This window comes from Oncorhynchus masou, chromosome 3 (genome assembly GCF_036934945.1).
Source record: "Oncorhynchus masou masou isolate Uvic2021 chromosome 3, UVic_Omas_1.1, whole genome shotgun sequence".
Classification (NCBI taxonomy): Eukaryota; Metazoa; Chordata; class Actinopteri; order Salmoniformes; family Salmonidae; genus Oncorhynchus; species Oncorhynchus masou.
Genome location: NC_088214.1, coordinates 9,837,680 through 9,849,158, shown reverse-complemented (window position 1 = coordinate 9,849,158; position 11,479 = coordinate 9,837,680). Strand labels below are relative to the sequence as shown.

The window sequence follows — 11,479 nt, the reverse complement described above, 5'->3', positions numbered from 1 at the left end:
AGTAGTATATTCTCTTACTGTAGAGGGTCTAGTAGTCTCTTCTCTTACTGTAGAGAGGGTCTAGTAGTCTCTTCTCTTAATGTAGTGAGGGTCTAGTAGTCTCTTCTCTTAATGTAGATAGGGTCTAGTAGTCTCTTCTCTTACTGTAGAGAGGGTCTAGTAGTCTCTTCTCTTAATGTAGAGAGGGTCTGGTAGTCTCTTCTCTTAATGTAGAGAGGGTCTAGTAGTCTCTTCTCTTAATGTAGAGAGGGTCTGGTAGTCTCTTCTCTTACTGTAGAGAGGGTCTAGTAGTCTCTTCTCTTACTGTAGAGAGGGTCTAGTAGTCTCTTCTCTTACTGTAGAGAGGGTCTAGTAGTCTCTTCTCTTACTGTAGAGAGGGTCTAGTAGTCTCTTCTCTTAATGTAGAGAGGGTCTAGTTGTCTCTTCTCTTACTGTAGAGGGTCTAGTCGTCTCTTCTCTTACTGTAGAGAGGGTCTAGTAGTCTCTTCTCTTACTGTAGAGAGGGTCTAGTAGTCTCTTATCTTACTGTAGAGAGGGTCTAGTAGTCTCTTACTGTAGAGAGGGTCTAGTAGTCTCTTATCTTACTGTAGAGAGGGTCTAGTAGTCTCTTCTCTTACTGTAGAGAGGGTCTAGTAGTCTCTTCTGTAGAGAGGGTCTAGTAGTCTCTTCTCTTACTGTAGACGGTCTAGTAGTCTCTTCTCTTACTGTAGAGAGGGTCTAGTAGTCTCTTATCTTACTGTAGAGAGGGTCTAGTAGTCTCTTCTCTTACTGTAGAGAGGGTCTAGTAGTCTCTTCTCTTAATGTAGAGAGGGTCTAGTAGTCTCTTCTCTTACTGTAGAGAGGGTCTAGTAGTCTCTTCTCTTAATGTAGAGAGGGTCTGGTAGTCTCTTCTCTTAATGTAGAGAGGGTCTAGTAGTCTCTTCTCTTAATGTAGAGAGGGTCTAGTAGTCTCTTCTCTTACTGTAGAGAGGGTCTAGTAGTCTCTTATCTTAATGTAGAGAGGGTCTGGTAGTCTCTTCTCTTAATGTAGAGAGGGTCTAGTAGTCTCTTCTCTTAATGTAGAGAGGGTCTAGTAGTCTCTTCTGTAGAGAGGGTCTAGTAGTCTCTTCTCTTACTGTAGACGGTCTAGTAGTCTCTTATCTTACTGTAGAGAGGGTCTAGTAGTCTCTTCTCTTACTGTAGAGAGGGTCTAGTAGTCTCTTCTCTTAATGTAGAGAGGGTCTAGTAGTCTCTTCTCTTACTGTAGAGAGGGTCTAGTAGTCTCTTCTCTTAATGTAGAGAGGGTCTGGTAGTCTCTTCTCTTAATGTAGAGAGGGTCTAGTAGTCTCTCTCTCTTAATGTAGAGAGGGTCTTGTAGTCTCTTCTCTTACTGTAGAGAGGGTCTAGTAGTCTCTTATCTTAATGTAGAGAGGGTCTGGTAGTCTCTTCTCTTAATGTAGAGAGGGTCTAGTAGTCTCTTCTCTTAATGTAGAGAGGGTCTGGTAGTCTCTTCTCTTAATGTAGAGAGGGTCTAGTAGTCTCTTCTCTTAATGTCTCTTATCTTAGTGAGGGTCTAGTAGTCTCTTTCTTACTTAATGTAGAGAGGGTCTAGTAGTCTCTTCTCTTACTGTAGAGAGGGTCTAGTAGTCTCTTCTCTTAATGTAGAGAGGGTCTAGTAGTCTCTTTCTCTTAATGTAGAGAGGTCTAGTAGTCTCTTCTCTTAATGTAGAGAGGGTCTAGTAGTCTCTTATCTTACTGTAGAGAGGGTCTAGTAGTCTATTAATATACTGTAGAGGGGTCTAGTAGTCTATTAATATACTGTAGAGAGGGTCTAGTAGTCTCCTCTCTTACTGTAGAGAGGGTCTAGTAGTCTCTTCTCTTACTGTAGAGAGGGTCTAGTAGTCTCTTCTGTAGAGAGGGTCTAGTAGTCTCTTCTCTTACTGTAGAGAGGGTCAAGTAGTCTCTTCTGTAGAGCGGGTCTAGTAGTCTCTTCTCTTAATGTAGAGAAGGTCTAGTAGTCTCTTCTCTTACTGTATAGAGGGTCTAGTAGTCTCTTCTCTTAATGTAGAGAGGGTCTAGTAGTCTCTTCTCTTAATGTAGAGAGGGTCTAGTAGTCTCTTCTCTTAATGTAGAGAGGGTCTAGTAGTCTCTTCTCTTACTGTAGAGAGGGTCTAGTAGTCTCTTCTCTTACTGTAGAGAGAGGGTCTAGTAGTCTCTTCTCTTACTGTAGAGAGGGTCTAGTAGTCTCTTCTCTTAATGTAGAGAGGGTCTAGTAGTCTCTTCTCTTACTGTAGAGGTCTCGTCGTCTCCCTCACCATGTTCTGGGCTCTCTGCTCTGTTTCCTCCTCCAGGGTATAATATGTCTGAGTTTTTTTAAAGCGAGGGTGCGTTTGTTCACTCTTATCAGCAGAGGTGTAGGGAGAGACCTCCTCTTTGATGCCCATCCTAGGTTTTTCCCAAATGGTCCCCTATTCCAGAGAACTACGGTCCAGAGCCCTAAGGTCCCTGGTCAAAGGTAGTGCACTACGAAGGGAATAGAATGCCTTTTGGGACGGAACCCTACTGCTTTCGGCGATGACAGCAGTATCTCCCGCCACAGGAAGGCCCAGGCTCCGGCCTTGTGTTTGACGTCCAATCAGATTACAGATCCTGCCAGTTGTGAACACCAATGCTGAGTGCTGCATCATCTTTTCCAGCACTGCTGCCTCCCTGATGAGGCTGGATACTCTTGGCACCCTATTCCCTACCTAGTGCATATCCCTATGGGCTCTGGTCAATAGTAGTACACTAATAGGGTGGCATGACAATGCTACCAGCTAGAAGTGTTTTCCTGTCACTGTAATGAGAGTATACCATTAACTGACAGAGGGAAATTCATTCAGCCTTAAGGCTGTGATACAATTGCAAAATTTGTTTTGGGGAGGGGGCAAAATGTCAGGAATGGTTGCTGCAACATTTTTCAGTAAAAAATGTGCAGGTTTTTATAATCTGGGAATTGTTATCGGCAGTGCCACTTAGTGGCCAATTTGTAATAATCCTCCAAACACAGAACACAGATATTGGTAATGTGATCAGTCTGCGGTTCTAAAATATTTTTGGAGAGAGAGAGAAATTCCACTCCTGTTTTTGGAATGAAATGTTGTCAATTCATGTCTCAAATGCTTCTGTACTACAATATTTGATCACGCCTGCTATGATAGGTTACATTTATACATACAGTGTTCAGTTTGTCATTTCTAAATGACAAAAATATATTAACGCTGGGGTGCATGCTAATCAATCAGCATGCTAACCAAAACCCATGCTAAGTCAATGGGACAAACAGGCTAATTCACTTGCCAACTAGCCATGTAGGTTTTACCTTTAATTTTTTGTTTTAGATTGTTTTTTTGTATGTTAAACTAGCTGGCTATCTGGATGATGCTTCCTATCTTAGAATTGTGACATAAAACGCTAAATCTGTCACGCCCTAACCTTAGAGAGCCTGTTTATTTCTCTATTTGGTTAGGTCAGGGTGTGATTTGGGTGGGCATTCTAGTTTTCTATTTCTTTGGTGGCCGGGTATGGTTCCCAATCAGAGGCAGCTATCGTTGTCTCTGATTGGGAATCATACTTAGGCAGCCTGTTTTCCACCTGAGTTTGTGGGATCTTGTTTCTGCACAGTAGCTGTATGGCCCTGCAGAACTTTACGGTCCTTTATCTTTGGTTGTTTTTTGGTCTTCATTTTAAATGAAGAAGATGTACACTTTCCACTCTGCACTTTGGTCTCATTCCGACGACGTACGTAACAAAATCTAGTTAACAGGCAGCAACAAGCTGTAAGAGATGCGGAAATAAATGAGGAAATGTAATTTTAATTTCATATCTCCATTGTCAGCAATATTGCCTAAAAGAATTGCTAGTGTATCAATATTTTTACCCGTGTCTGTCTGGCAGTCCATGGGTGGTCTTCCCCTAACTGAAGCCATTGTGAGCCCGTCTGACATTAACTGAAGCCATGTTGGGTCTGTCTGACTCAGACCCTAACTGAAGCCATGTTGGGCCTGTCTGACCCTAACTGAAGCCATGTTGGGCCTGTCTGACCCTAAATGAAGCCATGTTGGGCCTGTCTGACCCTAACTGAAGCCATGTTGGGCCTGTCTGACTCAGACCCTAACTGAAGCCATGTTGGGCCTGTCTGACCCCAACCCTAACTGAAGCCATGTTGGGCCTGTCTGACCCCAACCCTAACTGAAACCATGTTGGGCCTATTTCAGAACAGAGTGTTGACTCACTGGGTAATAAAATAATTTTGATGCAAAATTACAACTTTCATTAATACTTATTATTATTACAGAGGAGTGTAACATAAAAGCAGTAAAAATGAAATGCCACAAGTAGCATTTAGTTCTTATGGAAGTTGGATCATACTGGAGACACAGGACGCAGCCCTAATGGCCCCCTAATCCCTGTATAGTGTACTACACTTGACAAAGGTCCATAGAGCTCTGGTGAAAAGAAGTGCACTATAAAGGGAATAAGGCACCATTTGAGATGCACAAACATTCTCTAACACTGTCATCTGAATTGAACTAACCAGTGTGGGCCCTCAAAGTTAAATGTGCCATAAAAACATGTGCTTTCTCTTCATAGATGTAGAAGATATAAAAACATATGCTTTCTCATCATAGATGTAGAAGATATAAAAACACTATAGAAATAGGGATGGCTGTTTTGGGTTTTGCCACAACGACTTGAGGTCGAGCCTTATGGTTCATCTTGCTGCTGGACACTTCAAGACCCTTGACAGACTGTAAAATGAGAAACTATCCAATAAGTACCATAACATTTTTACCAACATAGTGCACTACTTTTGACCAGAGCCGTATGGACCTTGGTCCAAAGTAGTGTACTGAATAGGGTGCCATTTGGGACCTTGTCAAATCCTTCTCAAATTAATCCTCGCTGCTAGAAATGTGGAGAAATGTCCCAGGCAGAATTATGTTTTTATTTATTTTATTTCTTTATTTCACCTTTATTTAACCAGGTAGGCAAGTTGAGAACAAGTTCTCATTTACAACTGCGACCTGGCCAAGATAAAGCAAAGCAGTTCGACACATACAGCAACACAACATAAGACCTAATTGTCAGGACATAGTTAATCAAAGACTGAGCGCTGGGGTGAAAAATGTCCCACACACACAATAGTATTCCATCTAGAGGACTGTACAGTTCTCCAACAAACAAACCAGCAGGCCAATGTTCTGTTCCCAGTTGGAATGTTGTGACTCACTGGCATTCCTTGGAGATAAGCCAATGGGAGGGCCAGATAGTACCTTTGTCCCAAATGGCAACCTATTTACAATATCATTCTCTACTTTTGACCAGAGCCCAATGGGCCGTGGTCAAAAGGAGTGCAGTACGTATTTAATATGGTGCCATTTGGGACACCGCAGTAATAGGGGTTGACAAGTCTGTGACAACAAACATGAATTCATCCCTATCCCCAGAAGAGATGTATTTATGTTCATGTCAACTGGCACAACTAAAACAAAGCAAAGCAAACGACAGCGACAATCTCACAGTCACAAATTCATGACTTCATTCCACAAAAAAAAGCATACATTTCCATTGCACCTATAATTTTGGCTATAATTTTGGCTTGGCAGGGTTACACATAATGGCCTCTCATTAAAAACTAGAATTAGTGCTTGTGAATCACACGTGGTTCAACTGTGAAGCATACGATAGGGAAACACTATCAACTACCGACACTTTAATTATCTGAACCAAATTGGGCTGAGAGATCTTTTGTATTGTGGCATAACCTAAAGAGCGGCAAGACTCGATACAGTGTGTGAATGGATGCTTATTGTAGATCATCACACGTACTGCAAAGACCCAGAGCTACTGTAGGAACTATGGAACTGTTCTCTAAAGGGAGGCTTTACATGCTCGAGGCTCATTAACACAACCCATAGGGCTCTTGTCTAAAGTAGTGCACTATATAGAGAATAGGGTACCATTTGGGCCACAGATATGTTTACTAGGACCAAACTAATGAGGAGTTTAAAGCTGTGTGAAGACACATGGCCATTGTGTTCTTGTGTTAGACCAGTACCCTTTCAGGGCTCCACAAAGGGACAAGGCAGTTTCCATGGAGAAATGCAGAACTCCTTTTGTTGTTGTTTTGCATTTGTTACTTACTGACCATAACTAACTACGGCTACACCAGTCTACTGCTGCTGACTACCCTGATCCTCTATCCCCTCCCAGCTTCTCTCTCTCTCGTAGGATACATACATCCCAAATGGCACCCTATTCCCTATAGTACATAGGGCTCTGGTCAACAGCGGTGCATAGGCTGCTATTTTGGACACAGACAAAGCCCAGTACCTCAGATCATAATGCTGTAATAGCGGGTTTTGCATGCAGTATAAAAATTCCAGAGAAGTATTTTATGGCTTTAGACAGGCCAATTGACATAATTTGAACCTTCAAACTCAGTGCCTCTTTGCTTGACATCATGGGAAAATCAAAAGAAATCAGCCAAGACCTCAGAAAAAAAATTGTAGACCTCCACAAGTCTGGTTCAACCTTGGGAGCAATTTCCAAACGCCTGAAGGTACTATGTTCATCTGTACAAACAATAATACGCAAGTATAAACACCATGGGACCACACAGCCGTCATACCGCTCAGAAAGGAGACGCATTCTGTCTCCTAGAGATGAATGTACTTTGGTGCGAAAAGTGCAAATCAATCCCAGAGCAACAGCAAAGGACCTTGTGAAGATGCTGGAGGAAACAGTTACAAAAGTATCTATATCCACAGTAAAACTAGTCCTATATCGACATAACCTGAAAGGCCGCTCAGCAAGGAAGAAGCCACTGCTCCAAAACCTCCATAAAAAAGCCAGACTACAGTTTGCAACTGTACATGGGGACAAAGATCGTACTATTTGGAGAAATGTCCTCTGTTCTGATGAAACAAAAATAGAACTGTTTTGCCATAATGACCATCGTTATGCTTGGAGGGAAAAGGGGGAGGCTTGCAAGCCGAAGAACACCATCCCAACCGTGAAGCACGGGGGTGGCAGCATCATGTCGTGGGGGTGCTTTGCTGCAGGAGGGACTGGCGCACTTCACAAAATAGATGGCATTGTGAGGAAGAAAATTGTGGATATATTGAAACATCTTAAGACATCAGTCAGGAAGTTAAAGCTTGGTCGCAAACGGGTCTTCCAAATGGACAATGACCCCAAGCATACTTCCAAAGTTGTAGCAAAATGGCTTAAGGACAACAAAGTCAAGGTATTGGAATGGCCATCACAAAGCCCTGACCTCAATCTTATAGAACATTTGTGGGCAGAACTGAAAAAGCGTGTGAGAGCAAGGAGGGCTACAAACCTGACTCAGTCACACCAGCTCTGTCAGGAGGAATGGGCCAAAATTCTTGTGAGTGTATGTAAACTCTGACCCACTGGGAATGTGATGAAAGAAATAAAAGCTGAAATAAATCATTCTCTACTATTATTCTGACATTTCACATCCTTAAAATAAAGTGGTGATCCCAACTGACCTAAGACATGGCATTTATGCTAGGATTAAATGTCAGGAATGGTGAAAAATTGAGTTTAAATGTACTTGGCTAAGGTGTATGTAAACTTCTGACTTCAACTGTAACTGTTGACTCCGCCCAGAAAGAGGATACGAAAGATGACTATTAGATGTAGAGTATGCTGTCAAATGGCACCATATTCCCTACATTTGATCAGGGTCCATACAGACCTTGGGTTATACACAACCTCTCTTTGACTCTATGGTCATCAGAATTCATTGGACCTTTGATCTTCTCCCAGTCCCTACCCTCTATGACCCCCGTTGCCTAGGAGACCCCTCACTGGGGCGGCAGGGTAGCCCAGTGGTTAGAGCGTTGGAGTTGTAAGTTCAAACTCCCGAGCTGACAAGGTACAAATCTGTCGTTCTGCCCCTGAACAGGTAGTTAACCCACTGTTCCTAGGCCGTCATTGAAAATAAGAATTTGTTCTTAACTGACTTGCCTAGTTAAATAAAATAAGAAATAAAACTGTGCCAGGCAAGACCTGAGCTCTTTAGTGCCACCCTGTGGACCAAATAGTGATTTCATCCTAGGGACGGGTAACTAATCTGCATTGTCATCATACTGTATGAGTCGGGCCCTGTGTTTTGCATAGTCTTGGTCCAATTCTCATTTCTGAATGAGGATTAAAATGCAGGATAAAACATTGTTATGTCCCATGATTGCAGAAAACACAGGGCCTTAAATACGAGGCCAGTTTCTATTACTTCTGGAACCACCAAGAGCAGGAGAGTACTCACACAAGCAAACTCGGAGCTTTAATTTATATTCATACTGCTTTTCCAGAAATATAAATGATGTTACTCGGCATGCATTGTCCCATTCAGGAACACATTGTGGAATCTGCAAATAAATTATTTTAGCTGGAAAACATCCCTTCAGTTGTAGCAAGCAAACATTGAAATTACACACTGTACTGTATATCACCTTTATTAATTTGAGCTATACCAACATTTTTTTTTATCCATCACTCTTTATTAAGAACTAAACCATCCTGATCCCTCAATGCTCAGAGTACCACAATCTTCTCATTCAGGGCGATCTGTGCTTGAGTCAGATTAGATAGATAGGTCACCATCAACAGGTCCTGTGAAAGAGAAACGGTATACATTCACACAAATGTCATGAGTACAAGGGACATATATTATGGCTGTTCAACTGAATCAACTCCACTGATGAGGAGCCGTATGTATCAAGCGTCTCAGAGGAGGAGTGCTGATCTAGGATCAGATTCACAACCATGTAATTGTGATGTAAAAAAAAAAAAAAAGAGGCAAAACTGATCCTAAACCAGCACTTGATAAATACAGGCCCAAATCCAAGAGGCATAAAAACGTACGTTGATGTTGGAGTTGAGCATGGTCTCAAAGTCCTCTGCTGTGATCTTAGGGACCTTATTGACCAGGTCCATCAGGTACCGTCCCACACTGTTATCTGCCATCTGCTTACCAGACTGACAAACATACAGAAAGAAAAGCTTAGGTTATGGCCACAGAGACGCATAAACACAAATTAAGTCGTAACTCAACTAAAATCAACTATTTTCCGATGAGTTGCATACGTTAAAAAGGTTGACATAACGGAACGTCTCCGTAATGTAATATGGGATGCAGCCATAATATAGGCTCTGTTGTGTAGGCTACTCACCAACACATCCTCAATGTAGGTCAGTACCGTGGCCAGCATGTCCTGAACGCGGCCTGCTGCCCCGCCCACCTGGCAGAGGTCAGAGGTCAGCCCATTGGTGGTGTTAGGAGCATCTCTCGTCCTCTGGAGAAGATCAACTAGAATATACAAAATATTTGATCAATTTTAGTAAGGATTTCCACACCCCAACAAGAAGACATGACTCAACAAATAAAACCGTGTCCAAACCAGGAACAAATGGGACAGAAAACAAGGAGAGAAGAATGAAGGTTCTGACCTCCTATCCTCTCTGTGTCGTAATACTTGTATTTCACACTCAGGGGAGTGAACATCACACCGACAGTCTTTCCCGGCACACCCATCTGGGCACTGTCATGGCAACCGAAGCAATGGGAAAAAATGATATGAATTTATTTAAACTATCATAAGGAATACAAAAGTGCTTAAAGGAAAGTAACGAAACAGCAAATGCAAACAGAACAAAACAACTGAAAGATGAGATCAGGAAGTCACAGGGAGTTGAAGCAACTCTGCTTGGGATGGAGTCAACAATAGCTTTTCAGTGGACCAACTACAGTACTGAGACAGAAGAAGAGAGACTGGTTAAAGTGAGGGAAGTCACAGACCTGACGTAGGCACGGATGTTCATCTTGCCACTCTGCAGGGCAGTGTCCATGGTGAGGTGAATGGGGTTCGTGGCCTCTCGGCTGTAGTACTCATGGATCAACACAGAGTGCTCAGTGATCTCAAAGCCTGTGGCATACCTGTTGAAGGAGAATGGTTTGACTTTAGAGCAGTGTTCTGACACAGGCAAACAGATTTACTTTGAACAAATTTACTTTTTTCTAGTTCATTGAATAAGTTGTCAATAATTGTTAGTACTGGCACGGGACAACAGCTTTTTTCTAATGGGACTAGGGAAGAATATAAGCCTACTCACCATCCAACAATGACCTCACTGGGTGACACCCTCTTATGAAGATCGTACATGTTCTTGGCAAACTCCATGTCCACAGCAACCTGTCACCATCACAAAGACATCAGTTTCACTTCTAGGCCTACATGTGCAAGCTTTCCTAATGTCTACACTACAGCAATAGCTAGATAGTATATAGTTGTATCAGTGACACTTCTCATCACCTCATCTTCAGACTCATTGTGGGGGACGGAGAAACAGTTGGTGACCTCCACAGAGTGCTTGTCAATGGTACCTGAGGAAGACAAGGAATGCATTAAGTTGCGATACTCGTTTTGTGCCGATGATACGGGGACAAATTGAACTATTCTATGGAACTTGTTACTCGCTAGCAAGCAACGTTTCAACAACATAAACATTCCACAGTAATCTAGGCAAGCTAAAAACGTTTAATACTTGGTCAAATCTTTATAATCAGAGGAGCTTTGGTATATTTTTGGATCAAGAGGATGTGAGAGCCTGGCAATGCATCAGCAAAGTGATACAAGCTAAGTTAGCCGTAGCTAGCTAGCTGAGACAGGCTGTTCGCCTCCCTGCGCGTCTAATCCATTTTCATTAGAGCTAAAGTAAGTTTATAGTTAAATTACCAAGCAAGGTTCCGATCACACGACTCGCTCCCTCATTTCTTCGTTCGTAAGAATCGCCGATGGAGGCGAGAACGACAGGGTGAATTTTCACCACGGGGCCATACACCGACATCTTGAAAAGGGAACAATTTTACGCTTCCGGTCGCTTTATCGGCGTGTGACAAATACAGACAAGGTGCGTCACCTGCTGCATTGGAAGTGGTATTGCACACAGAAGCGACCTCATAATACAAAAATTAAACCCTTATAATAAAACATAATAGACTAGATGTGATTAACCATTGAATGCATCAGAATACCATTTTTTTTCTGGAAAACAGTATTAAATACTATAATTGAAATGCTGTTAAGCTATTTGGCTGTTCAGAAACTGGTTGTTTCATATGGATATGAATTCATTTATTTTCGAAAAGTCATCCTCCACAGACCGAATAACATTGCGACCTTCTGCAAGCCTATTGAAGAATATGTCAACTGGATCATAAAATGATCTCTATAGCAACCTCGGGTTGTAAATGCCTCCTCACATCATCGGCATCTAAAATGTCCAGACTTTACCATCAGTGTAAAACAGTTGACAAAACAGCACAATGGTTTATATATCTAATGCTTGTCGTAATCATGAATCTGGGTGATGGTTTATGAATGATGGTGATGACAGCATCCTCCTCGACTGTCGCTCCCATGATCTA

At 42.3% G+C, this 11,479-nt stretch overlaps 1 protein-coding gene across 1 annotated transcript; it reads right to left on the bottom strand.

The window, feature by feature from the left end:
• Nucleotides 1-8,313: 8,313 nt before the first annotated feature.
• LOC135509703 (eukaryotic translation initiation factor 3 subunit F-like) lies at nt 8,314-10,930 on the bottom strand. Its single transcript, XM_064930580.1, has 8 exons — nt 10,788-10,930; nt 10,365-10,435; nt 10,165-10,244; nt 9,851-9,988; nt 9,502-9,593; nt 9,225-9,361; nt 8,917-9,030; nt 8,314-8,664 (listed from the first exon to the last, which is right to left on the bottom strand). The coding sequence occupies exons 1-8, from the start codon at nt 10,897-10,899 to the stop codon at nt 8,587-8,589; spliced, it is 822 nt and encodes a 273-aa protein (XP_064786652.1). The 5' UTR covers nt 10,900-10,930; the 3' UTR covers nt 8,314-8,586.
• Between the last annotated feature and the right edge of the window lie 549 nt (nt 10,931-11,479).

Excerpts from the sequence above, each read along its gene's own strand:
- LOC135509703 (XM_064930580.1), bottom strand. The coding sequence starts at position 10,899 with ATGTCGGTGTATGGCCCCGTGGTGAAAATTCACCCTGTCGTTCTCGCC. Across the intron at positions 9,362-9,501 it reads CGACACAGAGAGGATAGGAG|TTGATCTTCTCCAGAGGACG; the intron begins GTCAGAACCTTC and ends TGTATATTCTAG. Across the intron at positions 8,665-8,916 it reads TGCTCAACTCCAACATCAAC|GACCTGTTGATGGTGACCTA; the intron begins GTACGTTTTTAT and ends TCTCTTTCACAG.